The 19,871-nt window shown below is 56.3% G+C and overlaps 1 protein-coding gene across 1 annotated transcript; it reads left to right on the top strand.

Moving 5' to 3' along the window:
• The first annotated feature begins 8,250 nt into the window (after window positions 1–8,250).
• On the top strand, window positions 8,251–15,127 carry GBX1 (gastrulation brain homeobox 1). The gene is made up of 2 exons (XM_030234326.2): window positions 8,251–9,052; window positions 14,604–15,127. Exons 1-2 carry the CDS (start codon window positions 8,251–8,253, stop codon window positions 15,125–15,127), a joined length of 1,326 nt encoding a protein of 441 aa, XP_030090186.2.
• Window positions 15,128–19,871: the final 4,744 nt, after the last annotated feature.

Raw genomic sequence — 19,871 nt, forward strand, 5'->3', positions numbered from 1 at the left:
ACTGAGGACACTAGCTGCAGCATACAGCTAATTTTTCTTATTAGAATGCCATGCAGAACTTAGTCAAATGACTTACAGATTTCTAAGCATGCCCCATCTCGCTCATTAGCTCTATCAAACTTGTAGGCTTATAAAAAAACCTACGTAAAATAATTTGAAAGTACCTCTTTCAAATTACATTAAATTGGGTTCTAGTTTTTACTGACTTACCCAGGACATCCTTTGAATGCTTGTCGGTGATTGCTTGGGAGGTATGTTGAACTAACTGCTGTGTAGTTTCTTGGATATCCATGTGAACACATTTAAATACTGACAAGACATTGGTATTTTTCCCCCTAGTAATCTTAAGTTCCCCAGTGTGCTATGATTTGTTATAAAGAAAAAAATAAATGGTTCAGTGAACTCATTAGCCAATTAAGTACTCTTGGATGTAAGCTCTTCTTCTGCACATTATAAAAATTGTTACTTACACAGTTTAGCATCTTCCTTAATTACTGATGGAATAGAAAGTATTTCATTACCACTGTAAAATATGAATACTGCACATAGTTGTTTCAAATGCAGAGCAGAAATGTTTACTGAGTTACTGGATTTCATTATGCAGAATGTGTGCTGCACACAGACACCTGGGGCAGGTGCCCAGTGCCTGCAGGCCTCTGGTTCTCTGCTCAGGGGCACTCAGCTCTGGGGTGGGGATTTCAGAAAGGCTGAGAGAGAGGAGGTTCAGAGCAGCACCAGGAGAGGGAGATGGGCTGCAGGGAGACGGGCTGCAGGGGCTGCTGCAGTGGGAGCTGAGGGGATGGGGGGGTTGGACAGGCTGCTCCTCAGTCCTGTGTGCAGCTGTGGGTGCCTGTTCTCCTGCTCAGGGGTCACAGGGCAGGAGGGGCTGAGCCCCCCAAAGAGTGCCAGGGACCCCCTCCTTGTTCCCTGACACCCACTGCGGACCCCACTGTGCCTTCCTGCTCAGCCTCCCGGAGGGCTCATTCAGCACTGTCAGGCCTTCCTAGGGACACTTGGAGGTAAAACCAGACACAGGGGCTAGAAACTGAAGCTGGACAAACACAAATTAGAAATGAGACATTCTGAACAGCAAGGACAAGTAATCTTCTAGTTAATTGCATCTTAGATCAGGTTATCATGGTGGATGTAGATTTCTTATCTCAGGGGTTGTTTTTAAATCACATGGGGACCTGCCCTAGCGCAGACCAGGGTTCATCTGCATGGAGCTCAGCCCAGTTCCAAAGAGATCAGGCTGATTAATTACAGATCTCTGAACCTTCACTGGGCTGCCACAAGCTGCTGCCACCACTGGGACTGTGCTTGGCCCCAGGACAATAAGTTCCAGTTTCCCTTCCCAGCACTGCTAACTCCGCTCACCCCTCATTGACAGCTCTGACTTAACCGGAGTTTCCTTCATTTCAACCCCACTGGTCTGTATGGGGTCTGTCAGATTCCTTGCTCTGAATGTGCTGGCTGCAGTGGTTTCTGAGAAGGACAGTCTGAAATAAATGAGGATGCTGCTTTCATTAAGTTATTTGAATATCTGGTCTTTCACCACTTCTCTCACAAGCTTTATCTTTGACATCTCAGCTGTTTGGCAGCACCAAGCACGTTTCACTTGAGTGGGATGGACAGTGCTCAGGAGTTCTGAAGGACCCCAGGGCTGGGTGTGACCCACAAGGGCAAACCCCATCCTTTCCCCAAAACAGGAGCACCTCAGGGCTGCGTGGCAGCCCTGGCTGTGACTCCCCGCCCCCCGAGGAGGAGGCACTGCAAAGTGCCCTGACTTGGGGCAGTGGGAACCTCAGTGCCCATCCCAAGATTGACCCCCTGCAGCAGCCCAGCCCCCCTGAGCTCAGCCTTGCTGGGCTCATGCTGGGGGCTTGCTTGTCCCGACAGCAGCTCTCCCACTGCCGAGGGCTTCTGCTCTTTCTTTGTGAGGAACAAGGCTCCAAATTCTTCCTGCGCTTCTGTTTCCATCCAGAGGTGCTACAGCAGATGCTGATCTCCTGAGGTGCTGTGCTGCACAGGTGAATCTCAGAGGAGCAGACCCTTTTTGCACACTGGTGTTCTCTGGCTGTCAGCCCTCCCTGTTCTCTGGCTCATTCCATACCTTAGCAGAATCACCTGCAGCTGCTTACCAGGGCTCAGTGCTTCAGGTCACTAAAAGAATCCCCAGCAAAGGTTTCAACAAAAGCTCGTTTGGTATAACTTTGCAGTAGTAGCAGAACAAGGATGGTCAGAAGACAACAAAAGCCACCTCAAAGAAAAAACCCTAGCAGTGACAAAATAACAATGTCCTAACATGGAAAAATTACTTGACCACTCTCCTATGAGGCAGCTGGAGAAGGGAAGGCACCAGGGCGTCTCATCAGTGGATAAATAAATAAATACCTGAGGGGAGGGCATGAAGGTGATGGAGGCAGGCTGTTTTCAGCGCTGCCTTTGACTGGTCTGTGCTCCCAGCTGAAGAAACAATGTTTATGTGCCAGCCTGTGTTCTGCATGGTGTTGCATAACCCATTTTGTTCTGAATCCTGCGTCCTGCACTCTAAGAACAGCAGCTTTGCTTATATGCTCTCACAGAGCCATGAGATGCATGTCTGTATAGAGACCTGCAGGTGATGGATGTCTCCTGAATTGTTGCGGTGTGGAGCAATATCCTGTCCCTCAGGTGTGCCAACATCCTCCCGTCCCCCTTGCCCTCTTCCTAAGTGCTCTCTGTCAAGTTCAACATTCCAGCAAGGGGGTCGTGTGATTGGCAGAAGTTCCAAAGATGCTTCTCAGACCTGGGGTCATTGGCCTGTCCAGGTGTCATTGTCCCCTGAGACCCTCCCCCCCCACCTGGTTGGTGGCTCACCTGTCCTCTCCCTCCCACCTTCCTGTGAGATTAAAAGGCGTTGGAACCATGTGGTTGTTATTCTGTTGGAGCTGTTGCAAAGATTCAGAGCTCTTGTGACCCTGGAATAAACTCTGGATTTAACCCTCTGGCGGAATCTGCTCTCTTTTCCTCTTCACCATCCCCTGAATCTTTTCCACTAGAGGTAAACTGAGTTTCTACTATGCCTGGACTCATTCTGAGTGCCTAACTGCAACTTCCAGCCAGCCAAAGGTGTCTCTGAGGTGAAACATCCACAGCTGCCACCTTTGGTCCAGCACTAGGGCCGGACGAGCCCAGGCACGTTCCACTCAGCAATATTGGGATTTTATTCCAATACTGAATGAACAGTTCTGGAGTGCCATGCTCACATAACTGCTGGGGCAGAGCAGTGCATGTGGAGAGAGCTGCTTCCAGGCTAAACATGCAAGAGGTACCAGCCCTGTGCCTTAGAAGCCCCATAAATTGTCTAAAGAATTGTTTAACATCACTCTCCCTGAGCAGGATCCAAACACAGGAGTGAGGGAGGGCTTGGCTCTCCTAAGCACAACAATCCTCAAAGAAATATGTAAAAGGAATATGTGAACCTTGTCCAGGACTACAGAAACAAAAAAAATCCAGTCTGAGATCTTGTCAGCAGCAAACCCATGCACCTGGGGATGCTCTTGCTACTGTTACTGAGGATCCTGGACTCTCATTGGTCCAGCTATGGCCCTGCCAGGTGTAGCTCTGAGGTACCTTCCCCAGGCAGGAACACACAGACAGGTTTCACTGTCAGAAGCTGAAGACAGAAGTACGTGGGGCAGCTCTGCAGTCAGGGGGAGCTTGAGGGACCATGTACAAAAGCCAGCTGGGACCTCTTGGGTCCCCTTGCACAGGAGCTGTTGTCCACCTGGGGCAGTGTGTGGCTGCAGAGCCTGAGGGACCATGCCAAGAGCACCTCCAGTAGCAGGATCTGTGCCTGGAGGGAGCCCAGCTTTGGTCAAACAACACCATGGCCACAGCCAGCCTGTTCTCTAGACTTCCCAAACTTGGAGTAAATAATTTTACAACGTTACTCTTGCTTTTAATATGTTTAGCAGCTATATTGCAGGAATGCCTAGAGGCTGTGACTAGATTTAGTCCTGTTGTGCTAGATTTCGTGCAGAGATAGTAAGTGGAGCAGGTAGAGGCATAAAGTTAAGACTGCATAGCAGTTTCCATTAGGAAGACCTGCTTTCATTTCCCAGTCTGTCATTACGCTTTAACTGTTGCAGTTGTCGTTGCTGTGCTGTGTTACTCAGAACTTTACCCATTACGGATACAGCAAAATTAATTGGCCTGTATTTGGCCAACAGCTGGTGCATCAGGAACACACTCCAGACCCTCCACCTCAGAGAGGAGAGCTGGCCCGGGTGGTTCTTTTCCTGCCCAGTAGCAGGGGATCAAATTTTCCTTAATGAACAGCCTCTGAGGATCTCACTATGCAGGTTCTGAGCAAGGACATTTTCAGAGGCTGAAGGTTTTTCCTGGGATCCTCTGTGCTGGTCAGACACAAGCACCATCTTCACTGCAGACTGTCCCACATACCAAGTGTTGAGCAGGGCACTCCCCAGGCTTTCCTGCTTACTCCAGAAAAGCAGACAAACAGACTTGTCCATTTTCACATGTCTGCAGCAAGGAATGAGGAGGAGGAAGAAGCTTGAGCAGTTCTAATGCAGAAAGCTGAAAGGAGAGGTGGTAAGCAAAGGCAGGCTGAGGATGGAGGAGAAGGGCCAGGCTGGTCTGTAATTGCTGAAGATGCTGCTTGCAGAGACTGGACTTGAATTCAGCACTCAGGGCCCAGCTTGGTGAGACTCAGGATCGCCTGCTGAGACTGAAAAACACGAGGCATGACACAGTGAGCCCAAAACAGGAGAGAGCAGGTCTCCTCCTGAGACTTTTTTACCTCAGTGTCTGACAATGTACCTAGCAAGGTCCTGGGAGATCTCCATCAACAGCTGAGAGTGCAGTGAGACATGGGGCTTTACAAACTGCACACACAATTAAGATTTCTGCTGTACCTGGCATGCTGGACAGTCTACCTTCAGGCACATTAAGGAAATACACTGGTTCCTTGGGAGGGAGGGATGAAGCCCTTTAAACTGGAATCAGGGGGCTTTCTGCAGAGGTGTTTAGAGAGGGAAAGATGCCCAGAAAGCCTTTGAGCAGTGGAGATCTGAGCCTCAAGTGGAAGCCATGGAAACTGCATTTCACTAGGCAGCAAGAAGCTGTGGAAGATTCAACATAGGTCACACAATTAAAACTGGGAAAGCCCATGGAAGTCCAGTGGGTGGACGTGCAGCCTGGACCCTCATTCCAAGCTGGCTCACCCTGTGAGGATAGTGGATGAGGGAGCTCTGTCCCATTTGATGTACACATGAGAGCATAGCAGCACATCTTTGCTTTATTTTTCCTACAACCTTTTATTTTTATATTTTTTTTCTGTAGTTCTTCAACATAGCCTTCTCTGAATCTTTGCTTCACAATTTGCACTTTTCTCTACTACAAAGTCTTATGAGACAAAGTAAAAAGTGGAGTAAATTGCTGGGGCCCTGAGTACATTCCCCCCTCCTTGGGGGAGGTTTGATTCTCCAGGATCAGGGCCAACTCATAGGATGAAGCCATCTGTCATCAGATCTGCTCTTCTCACCTTCCTCAGGTCTTGTGGGAATGCACCCTGGTCCTTGAAGCCCCTGCCTTGCTACAGCCCTTCCTGCCTGGCTTCCCACCCCTCTGGAAGCAGCCTTTCCTTGCTGCTTCTAGCATGGAACAGACTCAGTTCCATGCTAGAAGCATGTTCTCAGTTTGAAGGGAAATGGGGCTGAAGGAATGCGAGTGTATGACCAGGTAAGCAGAACCTTAACCTTGGAGACATCAGTAGGGACTGGCAGGGTGCAGGCTCCTGCTGTGCAGAGGGCAGAATTGAGTCTGCACTGTGGTCTCCAGCCAGGACCTGCTGCTGTGGGCACGGGCTGCCATCCTCACTCCACTGGGAGACACAGTCCACCCCCAGCTTGCTCAGGTCTCCAGCAAGGTCACTAAAGACAGCAGCTTCCTGTGGCTCACAAATACCTTGCTAACCTGTCTGCAGGTGTGAGGTGTGGGTTGGTTACACAGAAAAGATTCATTGAACAAGTGATCAAATTGTATTTGCTCAGGAGTCAGAAAGCTGCTTGTACAGCCTGATCTGGGCTCTGTGGAGTGCAGCCTCGAGATCCAGTAGCACACGGCTATGCTTTCACTTTCCCCATTGTCTAAAGTGCTTTCATGGCAGGGAATGGACCCAAGCTATGTGCATTGAAGATGACTCCAACCTGAAGGTTCCTTTACCACAGACACCTGGTGGATGAGGCAGGAGAGCTGGGGCAAGCACAGACAGAACCAGGATGCTGACCAGCAGACCCAGAGCCACATCCCTTGTTGTGTCACAGATCTGGGGCCACGTCCCTTGTTGTGTCACAGATCTGGGGCCATGTCCCTTACTGTGTCACAGATCTGGGGCCATGTCCCTTATTGTGTCACAACTGCTCTCTGCAGTGGGATTCATCCAAATGCTTGTCACTGCCATATTCCTTCCCACCATGGAATCTAGGCCCTAATCCTGGACTAGGGAACACACCAGCTGATGACCTGCAAAGATGAGCATCTCTCACTCTCAGCAATCCAAGGGCAGGAGGTGTCTGCATCGGAGAGGTGACAGGGATCCCCTATGCCAGGCCTCAGTTTTATGATTCAATATTTGAGCCTGGATGATTATTTTACCATTGACTTCTCCACACCCATTTCCCTGACTTGGAGCAGGGCTGTTCTTGCTGTGGAGGGATAATTTTTTGGGACCACAAGGATGTGCCACAGAAAAAGGCACAAAAGACAAGAAAAAAAGAGGAGTCTGTGTGATATCATGTCTGGGCCCTGGGGATTCAGATTGTGCCTGTTTAGTGGAGAAAGGCTGAGTACCCCACTTTGAGCACAGTGGGACCATTTTGTCTCACTTAAATGCTCCACACAGGATCCAAGTGTCCAACTCCATGGCTGGGCTGTCATGTCCCACAGAAAACACACACTTCAAAGTGGTGTTCCAGACATCCTCAAGGACAAAGCAGAAAGTGATGGTAGAGAAATCCATGTGTTTACACGGATATTGATGCCACCAGGGAGCCTGGGTAGCTAAGCAGCCAGGGGTGCTGCACCCCTGGTCAAAGGGGAAATGCAGACAGGAACACACTGGGGCTTGAGAAGAGGAATATCCCTAGGTGAGAGGTGGAGGTCTGGAGTGTCACTGTGCCACTGAAACCACAGCTGGAGTGAGCACAGACAGACATGACTCCAGCTTGCATTTTCTTGCCTTCCAAGCACTTGAAAAATCCTGATACTCTTCAGAAGCAGGGCTTCAGTTTGCCTCCTGCAGGTCTGGTGAGTAGCTCTCTATATACAGGACAACCCGAACGCCGAGCTGGGGCAGCAAGTCCTCTGTTTTATCGTGGGGACTCCCCACAAGGGGCAGGCGAAGTTCCTCCGGACACAGTGAGCACGGCGGAACCGCGGCTCGGGAGCTTTTGCCTCGCACGGCTCCCGCCTGCTCTGCCGATGGAGCGATGCGCACCGGGGCCGCTGGCCGCCCTCGGGGACGAGTCTGACACACGGAGTGCGGGGCGGGGGGCGAGCGGTGTCGGGGCCGCCGGGAGCAGCAAGAGAAGGCATTGCAGGATACATCCCCCGCTCTCACCCTGACCCGAGTGCGTTTGCGGGTGACCCCGGGGTCTTCCCGGCACCGCAGCGCCCGAGCCCGCCGGTCTCACCCCCCTGTCGCCGCTCCGAGCTGACAGGGCTCCAGGACCGAGAAAGAGGCACTCCCGACCCTGCCCCGTGGTTGCTCTCCCCGAGCCCTGTTCGGGCGGTTTGCGGGCACGGCACGGCACGGCACGGCACGGCACAGCACAGCACAGCGACGGCACGGCACGGCCGGTCCCTGGCCAGGGCCGGTCCGTCGGGGCGCTGGAGGCCGCCCTTCGCTGCCGTCCCCGGACCACTCCCCGCTGGCTCGGCCATCCTGAGCTGCCGGGAGGGCCGCCTCGGGTCTGGTTGCGGGAGCCACGGCGGAGCGGAGCCGGTTCGCCCCGTCCGTGGGCCCGGGCCCGGAGAGGGCTGCGTGGAGAGCACGGCCCCGTCCCGTCCCCACAAAAGCACCCTTGTCCTGGCCCCGTAATTGCTAATCATCAATCACCATTAATAACAGCTGATGAGGCGGGAGGGGGAGGTGCCTTCCCAGGGGCCGGCCGCGCCGGGGGAGCGGGGCGCCTTGCCCCGCCGGAGCGGGTGCTGAAGGAGGAACTCGACCGTGATGTGCAGAAGATGGATGAGAGCATAGGGCGACACCCCCGCCCGCCTCCCCTCCCCTCCTCCCCCTCCCCTCCCCTCCCCTCCCCTCGGCGGCCCGGCCCGGCCCCCCCGCGGCGGGGCGGGCGGGCGGCTCCGAGCGCGCCTCCACTCCGCCGCGCCGAGACAGCGAGCGGGCGGGCGGGCGGCAGCTCTCGCCGGGCGCCGGAGCCCACGGGAGCCGGAGGGCGCGGGCCGGGGCCGGGGCCGCGGCGGCGGCGGCGGCGGGGCCCGGCGGCGGCGGGATCGCGGCGAGTTGGCGGCGGCCCGAGCTCGCCGGAAAGTTGGTGCCGGCTGAGCCGGAGGCGCCAGCTCGCCATGCAGAGACCCGGCGGCCAGGGGACCGCCTTCTCCATCGACTCGCTCATCGGGACGCCGCCGCCGCGCTCCGGGCACCTGCTCTACACCGGGTACCCCATGTTCATGCCGTACCGGCCGCTGGTGCTCCCGCAGGCGCTGTCCCACGCCCCGCTGCAGTCGGGGCTGCCGCCGCTGGCCCCGCTCGCTTCTTTCGCCGGCCGCCTCACCAACACCTTCTGCGCCAGCCTGGGCCAGGCCGTGCCCTCCATGGTGGCGCTCACCACAGCCCTGCCCAGTTTCTCCGAGCCCCCCGACGGCTTCTACCCGCCGCAGGAGCTGCCCCCGCCGCGCGCCGCCCCCGACGCCGGATGCCGGCGCGGCGCCGACGGGCTGGAGGCGGAGGAGCTGCCCCCGGGCCGCGACAAGGGCCCGCCCGAGCCTCCGCTGCACTTCCCGGACCCCTTCCCTGGCCTGGCAGGTAAGAGCGGCGCGGGCCCGTCCTGCCCGGCGGGGAGCAGCCGCCCCGCCTCACCCGGAGCCCCGCAGCCCCGGGGAGACCTGCCCGGCTCCTCTCCGTCGTCCCAGCGGCACCGGGGGCGAGCGGTCCCGCGGCCGGAGCTCGCCAGGACAGCAGCCGCCGAGCCGAGTGCTGGGGCCGGGGCGCGGCGGGCAGGACGGCGCGGCAGCCAGCGGGACCTGCCCTCGGCTGCACTCCCTGCCCGGCTCGGGGCACCGAACAGATTCCCCTCCGTCCGAGGGCCTGTCCACAGCGTTCCCGGGTGGGAGTCAAACTTCGTTTGCCTCGGCCGGGCCGCGGGGCAGGAGGGGTGGGAGAGCGGCCGGTCGTGGCCGGACCAGCCGCACGGAGCTCTCCGAGGTCCTGGCACTCGGCCCGGGGCTAGCGAGGCGGAAGGTGGCGGCGCGTCCCACGGCTCGCTCCGCAGCCCTCCCCTCCCGCGCCGATCTTGGTCCTAGTCCCCGTCCCGGTCCCGTTTGGTGCGGCGGCCTGGGCTGCGACTACCGGCTTTCCAAAGTTTCCCCCGAGCGTGCCCCGCAGGGCCGACGGCGGAGCAGGTCCCGCAGAGCCGAGGCGGCCGCCTGCAATCCCGCTCTCCTCCGTCCCGGCCGCCGGCTCGGCACCGGCTCAGCCCGACGGGCAGGCGGCAGCGCCCCTCCCGCGACCCCCGGTGAGGACGGGAACGGCTCTCGTCGGGGTCCTCGCCTTTGTGCCCTGCGACCGCTCCCCGAGTGTGCCAGCACCTGCCTCGGAGACTTGTTGCTCCGTATTTCTCAGCGAGGTCCAGCACTCAGCTCCTCTCCCTGGGTCCTGCAGCACGGGCCGCGAGAGGTCCCTGCAGCAAGACGAGCCAGCTGCTGCTTCTCTGGTGCGGCTTCTCTTGAGCTCTCTCCTGGCCACTCCCGGGATCCACCTTTGTCTCACAGGCTTCTTGGCATGGATGTGTGCTGAGAATATCTACTGCTTCTTCCAGTGCCTGGCTGCTTGTTCTCCATCCTCTCTTTAGTCTCTCCTGGATAAGCCCAGGTGCCTTCCTTGCCCTGCCTTGTTTGTCCCTCAGAGGAGCATTTCGCTCACTCAGGTACCCCTTAGACCTCTCACCCCAGGTAGGACAGTGGGGGCATTCTGCCTCCCCCTTGCCTTTGTGGGTTATTGGGTGCTCCTCCAGCGCTCCTCAGCCTCTGTGCTGAGCCAAAATCCAATGCAATCTTACTTTTTTTGTGGAAGACTTCTCAGGGCAGCACTGCCCTGGCCAAAACCAGGTCTATACGACCTCACCTTTCCCATCTGTGAGCGGATGAACTGCATTGTGCTTGATCTCCCTCCATGGATCCTCCATAACTGAGCCAAATATGTTCTCTACTCCCAAGGGACTCAGATAAACTGTCCCAGACCGTGGCCACTTCTGAATCCAAGAAATCCTACCTCTGAGGCTTTTCCTGTTGCAACTGGGTGATATGATGGAAAGGAAGATGTCTTGCTCCAGCTGTTTATCCCCTGCTGCCTCTGAGCACTGGCTCTGCTCTGGAGCCATGAGGGGTGCTTGTCCTTCTGCACAGGCATATACCCATGTGGACCCAGTTCTGTGGGCTGCTTTGCCCAGGTCCAAGAGGATTTGTCAGGCCAAATGTGCCTGCCTTCTCCTTTACCTACTGCTTCTACTGGCGGTACCAGACAAAATTGGAGATGGACAGTGGGGTTTGTTTTACAACCATCTTAGAGGAAACGCAGGAGGGTTGTTGTGAGCTTTTTCCAGTACTAAGGAATAGAAAGATGATTCATGTCAACAGGAGTCATAAAAAACTATAATGCAGTTTGCTCTCGCATCCAGTCTGTGGCCCTGACCAAAAGCAGTTGTCCAGGGAAGAGCAAGAGAGCACAACCTGTTCAGTGGTCAATTCTAAAATGATACTTCCCTCACAGCCAACCATCTGCACATCAGGGACTTCCTGTGCCAAGTGTTGTTTCTGTATATTTAGTAAACTTTGACTAATTTGTTTTCTGTGGCCTTATCTACTCTCCCCTGGAGTCCACCAGAAAGGAGGGATAACCTTAACATCAGCCACATCAAGATGGCAAGATGTTCCACAGATTTTTTACCTGTAGAAGAACCTTGTGAAAAATAAATGCTCCCTTTTGACAGTTTTGCTGACATTTAGCCACTTATACTCTGGAGTGACTGCTGCTGTCCCTAGGCTCTGTTAGTATCTCCATCATGCAGGTGTCTGTGGACACAGGATCAGTTGCCTCCTGGATCAGCCAAAGGAATTAATACACTATTTTAGGACTTCTCTCTGCATCCACTGGGTTTGAAATTTGCTTCCAGCAACTGCCACCCTTCTTGAGCAGGGAGAGGCACGCAGGGAAACTGGTGGTGAGCAGCAGCAAAGCTTGAAGTCTGGTTTATTTCCACAGCTGCCACAAAGGTATGACCCCCCCCCCATCCTTAGCTCTCCACACCTCTTTTGAGAGCAGGTTTGTTCCTGAGATATTCAGATCTCCTGTGAGATTCAGGCAGTAGTTTGAGACTCTTTCCTGGTTTGGTGTAGTGACAGCACATTCAGTCAGGGACAGGGTGAAGTTTCTGTGGTTCCCCTTACCAACACAGGGCTTCTCACAACACCCATTCCTGACCCTGCTCCTCCCGATGCTTTCCTGACAGTTTTGTCACCTGTGACACTCAAGTCTCTTCACCATGCTTTCAAAATCCATAATCATAGAGTTACAGAATGGTTGGGGTGGGCAAGGACCTTTAAAGGTCACCTAGTCCAAACCCCCTGCCATGGGCTGGGACATCTTCAACTACATCAGGCTGCTCAGAGCCCTGTCTGACCAGGCTTTGAGTGTTGCTGGGGATGTGGTATCACCACTTATCTGGACAACCCAGTGTTCACTACACTCATTGCGAATAATTCTTTGTTATACCTCATTTAATCGACCCCTTGTTCTATCACAAGAGACTTTAAAGCCTCTCTTGGTCTTATAAGCCCTCCTTAAGTACTGAAAGGTTGCAATAAGGTTTACCTGGAGCTTTCTGTTCTCCACACTGAACAACAGCAAGTCTCTCAGCCTGGCCTCACAGCAGAGGTGCTCCAGCCCTCAGAACATTTTTGTGACCCCGTTTGGACTCTCTTCAATGTCTTTGACAAGATCAATGAACAGCTGTGACTTTGTGAAAAACAAACCAGCGGGTCAACCCTGTTCTTCATTTACTGCTTCTCGTTGATTTTTCAGTCATGATGCTTTGCTTCGTGACAGCTTTGCTTCATGTTCAAAGGCCTTGAAAGTCTCAGTACACCCCAACCACATGGGTAGGACCCCCTGCCTTCATTCCTTCCTTGCTGGTGGCATAGTAGGTGACTAACAGACCAATATACCAATTTTCTTTGTGAACACAACTCCAATTTAGATGATGTTATCAAGTAGTTCCAAGTTCCTTACTGCAAACCCAGCCCTTTTATAAGACACAAGTGTGAGAGTGCTCTATTTAAAATTTGGAGTCTGGTTCAGAAGAGAGTATTCAGAGATAGCACCTGTTTTGCAAACCATCATGTTGCTCAGTCTTCTTTCAGTCTCCTGGGGCACAGCCTGGGCTGACAGGAGCAAACTGCCCTACGAGCACTGTTTGCTGGTGTGGCTCCTGGGATGCCATCCTCCATCCCTAGGGAATTGCAGTGCCAGGGCAGGACCTAAAGAGCCTTTGGGGAAGACACTGAATTCCTCATAAGAGCTCTCTTCCCTTGTCAGGCCCTATGCTCCACCAGAGAGAGGTAGTACACAGCAGTGACAGCTCTTCTTTTCTTCAGCAAAGTGCTTGCATGAGGCGGTGCAATGGCAGCCAAAGTGCTCCTTGCCACCTGCTGCTGATCCTCAGCCCCACGAGCATGAAATCTCTGGGTCTTTACCCTCTGTGAACATGGGAAAATCTCTTCCCTTACCCCTGACCCTCTTCCCCTACCCCTGAGCCTACACTCTGCAGCAGGATAGAGATGAAGGTGTTCTTTCCCACTGTAGGAAACAGGAAGAGCAGGGAGAAGATTCCAGATCTCCAAAGCCTGGTCTCAGGAAGCCACAGGCTTGCTGCAGGACTGACAAGGGATGTGGGAGCTCCACAGTCACCAGGCTACCAGGAATGTCTTCTGGGCTCAAGTAGTCTCCTGCAGTTCTGTTTGTGTATTTAAACCCTGCACTGTCAGGCTTCTGAGGGTGTTCTGCCTTTCCCCCTGAGATGAGGGAAGGTGGCCAGCAATCCAGGGGCCCTGGACACTGCTTAGAAGTTTGGAGAGCTGCTGCTTCTCCTTTTGCTTGTTGGATTATATAGAGCAGCAGTGCTTCAGGGCAACTCCTTCCAGCAGTGATTCCTGCTCTTGGCTCAGACTTGAAAAATTTTCTGGTCTCTTCTAGTCTCAGCATGACAGAAAAGCTTCTTCACCTGCTTGTGCATAGCTGTGGGTCCTCCCTTGATGACCTCTGTCTGTGGCTGAGAGCATCTTCTCACTTTGAACCCTTTTACTATGGAAGTGACTGTCTTCCAAACCTTCTTCCTCCGTCTGTCTCCCACCATGTCCTCCCTTGCTCCATGGCTGTTTCATCCTTCAGGCAGCACTTTGGGACACAAGAAACTTGCAAGGAAAAGATTCATACCCCAGTACCCTATCAATATCCTAACAGCCATCTTAACAGAGGTGTCTGCCATGATCCAAGCACTGCATTCTGCCTGATGGCCTGGGATGAGGTGCTGTCTGCTGGGTGATGTTGACAGGTTCTGTCCTGCCCCTCTGCCCGCTGCTGAGCGTAGCTGAGCCCTGAGCATCGTCTGCCTCAGCACCTCGTTCCCTGGCTGCACAGTCTGCTGTGGTGCGTCCTTGGATTAGGGAGGAAGAGCCAGAAGTGGGCCCCACCATGTCCTGTAAAGCCTTGCAGAGAGGTTTGCTGGACTGGAGCTGGCTCTGGATGCTGTTTCCAGGACAGTTCTTCAGCTCCTGCCTGGCTACTTTCTAACAGCATCGATGGTCTGGTGCACTGGGAAGAGACAGGGAGGGCTGAGCTGAGAGAGAAGGTATGGGCATTCTGTCCTATGCAGAGATCCAGACAAGCCCTGAAGTGTTGTGATGTTCTCTGCTACACTGAGACCGTGGTGCTCCTACGGCTGGGCAGTGGGATGGGGATGGGGCAGCTGCGGTGGGGGTCAGAACCCAGGGTGGCTCTGTCGGGGCTGCCCCTTGCAGCCAGGCGGGCTGCGGGGAGAAGGGCGCTGGGACCCGCGAGGGGAGCGGCTGGGCTGCCCGCAGCAAGACCCGGTGCGGGGCTGGGGCTGGGGCCGGGGCTGCCGCTCCGCCCGCTGCGAGCTGCGGGACGCGGTGGTGACGGGGTCCGAGGCAGCGGGAGGAGCGGCAGCGTCCCGCCGGGGAGCGGGGTGAGCTTCCCCCGCGGCTGCGGGGCTCTGGGAGCGGAGGGGCCCGGGCGGGCGGGGCGCGGGGTGCGGCGGGCACTGACGCTGTGTGCCCCGCAGAAGGGAAGGCGTACAGCTCAGACGAGGAGAAGCTGGAGGTGAAGTCGGCGGCGACGCCGTGCAGCGAGCGGGAGGAGGAGAGCTCGGCGGGCGAGAGCGAGGAGGAGCCCTTCCTGGACGGGGCGGCCGCCGGCACCGCGCTGGGAGCCAAGGGCAAGGGCAAGGGCGGCCCCGCCGCCGAGCAGCCCCCGCCGGGCTCCGGGGCCGGGAAGAGCCGCCGGCGCCGCACGGCCTTCACCAGCGAGCAGCTGCTGGAGCTGGAGAAGGAGTTCCACTGCAAGAAGTACCTGAGCCTGACGGAGCGCTCGCAGATCGCACATGCCCTGAAGCTCAGCGAGGTGCAGGTGAAGATCTGGTTCCAGAACCGCCGCGCCAAGTGGAAACGCATCAAGGCTGGCAATGTCAGCAACCGCTCCGGAGAGCCCGTCCGCAACCCCAAGATCGTGGTGCCCATCCCGGTGCACGTCAATCGCTTCGCCGTGCGCAGCCAGCACCAGCAGATCGAGCAGGGCGCCCGGCCCTGAGCCCGGCCGGGCTCCCGGACCCTGGGGAGGGCGGCGGCGGCGCGGGGCGGGCCGAGCGCCCGCTCCCCCTCCTGTGTACATGTCCCTTATTTATTCCGTGTAAACTCTGTACATACGGCAGCGTGTCCTTCTGTCCGTGCCATGGGGAGTGCGGCCGCCTGGCCCTCGGGTCCTGGCTGCCCGCTGGGCCGGGCTGAGCCGGGCCGGGCTGGGCCGGGCCGGACCCTCGCTACCGCTGGCGCCCGCCCGTGTATAGCTGTGATTTCAATAAATTATTTTCTATGGAGCACGACCACGTTCTTCCTCGCTGCAGGGACGGGGATCCCGCGGCCCCGGCCCGGCGCGGGCAGACGAGGAGAACAGGGAAGGGAGAGGATGGGGACAAGGACAGGGACAGGGACACGAGCACAGGCAGGGGCACGGGCAGCGGGCGGCGGCGCCGAGAGGCGGCCGCGGGGGTCGGGGCGGCAGGCGAACGAAGAGAAGGGGAGGCTCCGGGGCCCACCCGCCCCTCGGGCGTTGCCGGTACCGGGGCCCGCGGAGCCGGAGACTGTGCCAGCTGCAGTCGGGGCCTTGCGGGCTCATTGCACCCGCTGCTGTGCCGGTGCCGAGACGTGGGACAGAGAAGAGGATGGGGCGGGCCGGGATGCGCCCGGGAGCATCTCCAGGTCGGCCCTCCCGCCGGCAGAGTGGGGAATGTGTGTGCTGCTGCAGATTCCCAACACGGCTGCGGCCCCTGCCCTGGCCCGGCTCCCTGGTGCTGATGCCCTGGGACAGGTGCAACAAGAAAAGGGGCTCGCACATCCACGCCAGCCATTCTCTGCTCTTGAGAGCTATTGCAGGAGATGCTGCTTCTGCAGCCAGCCAGCTCAGATACTGAGCCCAACCCCAGAACCCCATGGAGACCCAGCTTTGCACAGGGCACAGCTGCATGCCCAGTCAAGAGCACAAGGGCTGTGTGGCTCCCTGGGTGCAACCTGGGAAAACTCTGTTCTGGTGTGACAAACATCAGTGAGTCCATGGAGCAAGGCAGCTCCCATGCCTGTGCTGTGGTAGCAATACCCATTGCAATGTCACCAGGGGTTCCTGGAGAGGGGGAGGGCTCTCTCCAAGGTTTGGCTGGGGCACCAATTGCTCATAGGGAGTTCTGGTCATAAACGGTCCAGCCAGCTGCTGTCCCCTTCCCTGGGAGACACAGCTTGGGAGAACAGGAGCTCTCCCTGACAGCCGGAGCTGACTCCACCTTCCCCTGATGCCACAGCAAGGGCTGGGCCGTCTCTGTGGTGCCTGGGGAGCACCACTCCCTCTGCATGTCCCTTCCCTCTTTGGCAGGTGCATTCTGTTCACCTGGAGTGTGGGGTCCATGCTCAGCCTGCGGAGCTGAGTCCTCCTGCAGTGCCCTGGAGCTCTGGAGCACTGGGGTGGCTGTGCCTTCCCCTTGGCTCTTGGCTCCAGTCGGCTCGTGTGGCCAATAGACACAGGCACAGCTCAGATCAGAGCAATCATTTGGACAAAGCTTTTACATGTCCTTGGTGGGTGGCTCTTTCCATAGAAATATTTGCTGCAGGTTCCACGAGGGTTCTGTGGGATCCTTTCAGGATTTGGGTTCTCAGCACAGCTGGCTTCCACTACAGGACACCTGCCTCTGTCCCTGCACCACTGACCTGGAAACAAGAAAGTATCCTCAGGAAATGCCTGGCCTGGTGCTGCCCACAGCATCCCCAGGATGGATTTGCCCTGTCCAGGCAGCAGCACCTGCTGGCATTCCCTCTGGATCAGGGGAGTAAATGTTCTTTGGCAGCAGCCCCCAGGGGCCTGCTCTCGGGAAAACTGTCAGCTCCCTTTACAGCAGGCTGGGCTAGAGCTGCCTGCGCCTGCACTGCTGCTCCGTCCTCGGTGGGGGCTGGTCTGAGACAGGGACTGACCTCAGCCATGCTCCATGGCTGCAAAGGGGACACAGCTGTTTGCAGCGGCGGCTCTGGCATGAGAATTGTGCCAGGTACTCACCTCGGTGTGGGAGGACAGGGGCAGGGTAAAGCCATTCTGCAGCTGCACACAGGGCTCTGCCACAAATGTGTCCATAGGAGGGGTCTGTGCCACTGCAGCTGATCACAGCACAGAAGTGCATGCTAACCACAATGCTCCAGAAAGTGTCCACAGCTCCAGGGTTGGGCCAGTGACATTAAAAGGAGTCAAATTTTACTTTAAGGTCCAAGAACTCCCTTATTCCCACAGGGCTTTTCTAACTGACACTGGTTTGATATGTCCTCCCCAGTGGCAGCACTGATTTATTGTGTCTTTAACCCTTGTCCCCCACCATAGAGGGCACAGCCCACCTGAAATCCATGCGCAGAGCACTCCACTCCACTGCATGCTCATCCATGGGCTGCTGCTTCCAACACCTACAGTTTTTAGCTGCATGGAAGGGTTTTGTTGTTGTTGTTGTTGTATTAGACCAATCCCAGAGCCCATACACACTGCAGCCCGACAAACAGCCATGTTGAAATCCCCACAAATGCTGCAGAGGTGCAGCTCTGTGTAGGGCTGCTGGAGGTGACAGACTCATGCTGTCACCAGCGCTGCTGGAGAGAGCTGCAGAGCAGAAGAGTGTTCCTGGCACCGAGCAGAGCAGAGCAGAGCAGAGCTCCCTGTGAACCCTGAGCACTGGGACGGCTTTGGTGCCTCCTGCACACCGAGAGCAAAGCACTGCACAGTGAGCACGATGCAGGGCACTGCCCACACTGCCCATAGTGCACTCTGAGGGCACTGCCCACACTGCACAGTGAGCACGATGCAGGGCACTGCCCACACTGCCCACACTGCCCACACTGCACACTGAGGGCACTGCCCACACTGCACAGTGAGCAAGGTGCACAGCACAGCCCACACTGCACACTGAGCATGGTGCAGGGCACTGCCCACACTGCCCACAGTGCCCACAGTGCCCACACTGTCCGCACTGCCCACACTGCACACTAAGGGCACTGCCCACACTGCACAGTCAGCACAGTGCAGGGCACTGCCCACACTGCACACTAAGGGCACTGCCCACACTGCACAGTCAGCACAGTGCAGGGCACTGCCCACACTGCACTCTGAGGGCACTGCCCACACTGCACAGTCAGCACAGTGCAGGGCACTGCCCACACTGCACTCTGAGGGCACTGCCCACACTGCACAGTCAGCACAGTGCAGGGCACTGCCCACACTGCACTCTGAGGGCACTGCCCACACTGCACAGTCAGCACAGTGCAGGGCACTGCCCACACTGCACTCTGAGGGCACTGCCCACACTGCACACTGAGCATGGTGCAGGGCACTGCCCACACTGCACACTGAGCACATTGCAGAGCACTGACCAAAGCATCTGTGGCCCCTCCTGAGACAGGAGAGCTGTGGGCCCCCCTGAGCTGGAGCTCTGGGTGCTGGGTCAGATTGGGGTTGGTGAGAGGAGGATGAGAAACTGGGCAGCAAAGAGAGACCCTGGGCAGTTGAGCCATGAGGCTGGATGGGGCCTTGGGAGGTCTCTGCTCCAACGCCTGCTCGAAGCTTGTCCCATTGAAGATGCTGAAGAATTTGCCCATCTGACTTCCAGTATCTCCAAGGGTGGGCAACCCCTTCTCTTCGGGCTCTGTACCAGTGCCCAACCACCTCCCTAGTATGTTTTTTCACTGGCATCTATTTGGAATTTCCCCATCTACCAGCTTCTGGTAGATGGGAAGGAATCTCCACACAAGCACTGGTACACGCCTGTGCACGGGTACACACACATGTGTGCACACAGAGTAAAAGGTAGATACAGGTGCAGACACACAAAGAGATAAATACATAGCGTGTGCTTATACATGGACATGTGTTTGTATATATATATATATCTGCATTCATAAAACAAGGCTTTTGTTGCCCTAAGGAAGGCAATTCCAGCATTTACAAGGGAATTCTCCTTACCCAAACCTGTCCATTTGTTTACCTGTATGGTGGTTCTTAAAGAACTGGGAAAGGAGAAGGGATTGCATCCCACAGAGTGTTTATTCACTCAGCACAACAAAGCTGGTCCTCAGCATTCCCTGACAAGGGGCTTGTATGAAGGTGTGATGGCCCACAATATGGTGCTGGTACTCTTCATTAACCAGCAGCTCCAGGACTAGCTCAAGGTGCAGGAGAGAAATAATGGGCAGGAGAGGAACAGTGTCCCAATGGCTTGCACCTGGGAAAGGTTGTGACCCTCCCCAACTCCTTTGCAGCCTGTGCCAGCTTGTCCAGTGTCCCCATCAGCCATACTGGAAGTCCCCTCAGGGCTTTGTTACTCCCTGTGTTGTGGAAGTCTGCACTCACCTGCAGGCCTGACTCCCATGGATAGGCACGGGTCAGGTGTTGTAGTGGAGTGTATGAGTGCTGTACCTGAGTGAGCACAGGCTGAGGGGGCTGGGACACTGTCACACCTGTGCCTTTTCCCCCAGAGGCAAGGCTGGCTGGACACATGAAGGCAGGATCTCTGCCCTGGCCACCTCTGCATGTGCTCAGCCTCATCCCAGCAGCCTCAGGGTGGATGGTGCTGCCCCATGCCCACTGTGCCCACCTACAGGTCCCCAGAAAGCTGTGCCTGCTCAGCTGGAGCTAGCAGGAAGTCCCATGGGGCTTTGAATGTAAGTTGTGCCCTGTGGGTTTTTTCCTGGCTGTGCCCAGGCTCCCTGGGAAGCGGAGCAAACCTGTGGTTTGGCTGGTTTCCAGCCAGAGGCTGCAT

The sequence above is a fragment of the Serinus canaria genome, chromosome 2 (genome assembly GCF_022539315.1).
Source record: "Serinus canaria isolate serCan28SL12 chromosome 2, serCan2020, whole genome shotgun sequence".
Taxonomy (NCBI): domain Eukaryota; kingdom Metazoa; phylum Chordata; class Aves; order Passeriformes; family Fringillidae; genus Serinus; species Serinus canaria.

What these genes read in the sequence shown, in the direction of transcription:
- GBX1 (XM_030234326.2), top strand. Translation starts at nt 8,251, where the DNA reads ATGGATGAGAGCATAGGGCGACACCCCCGCCCGCCTCCCCTCCCCTCC. An exon ending in CCCCTTCCCTGGCCTGGCAG is followed by an intron (nt 9,053 to 14,603) that starts GTAAGAGCGGCG and finishes TGTGCCCCGCAG; the next exon opens with AAGGGAAGGCGTACAGCTCA.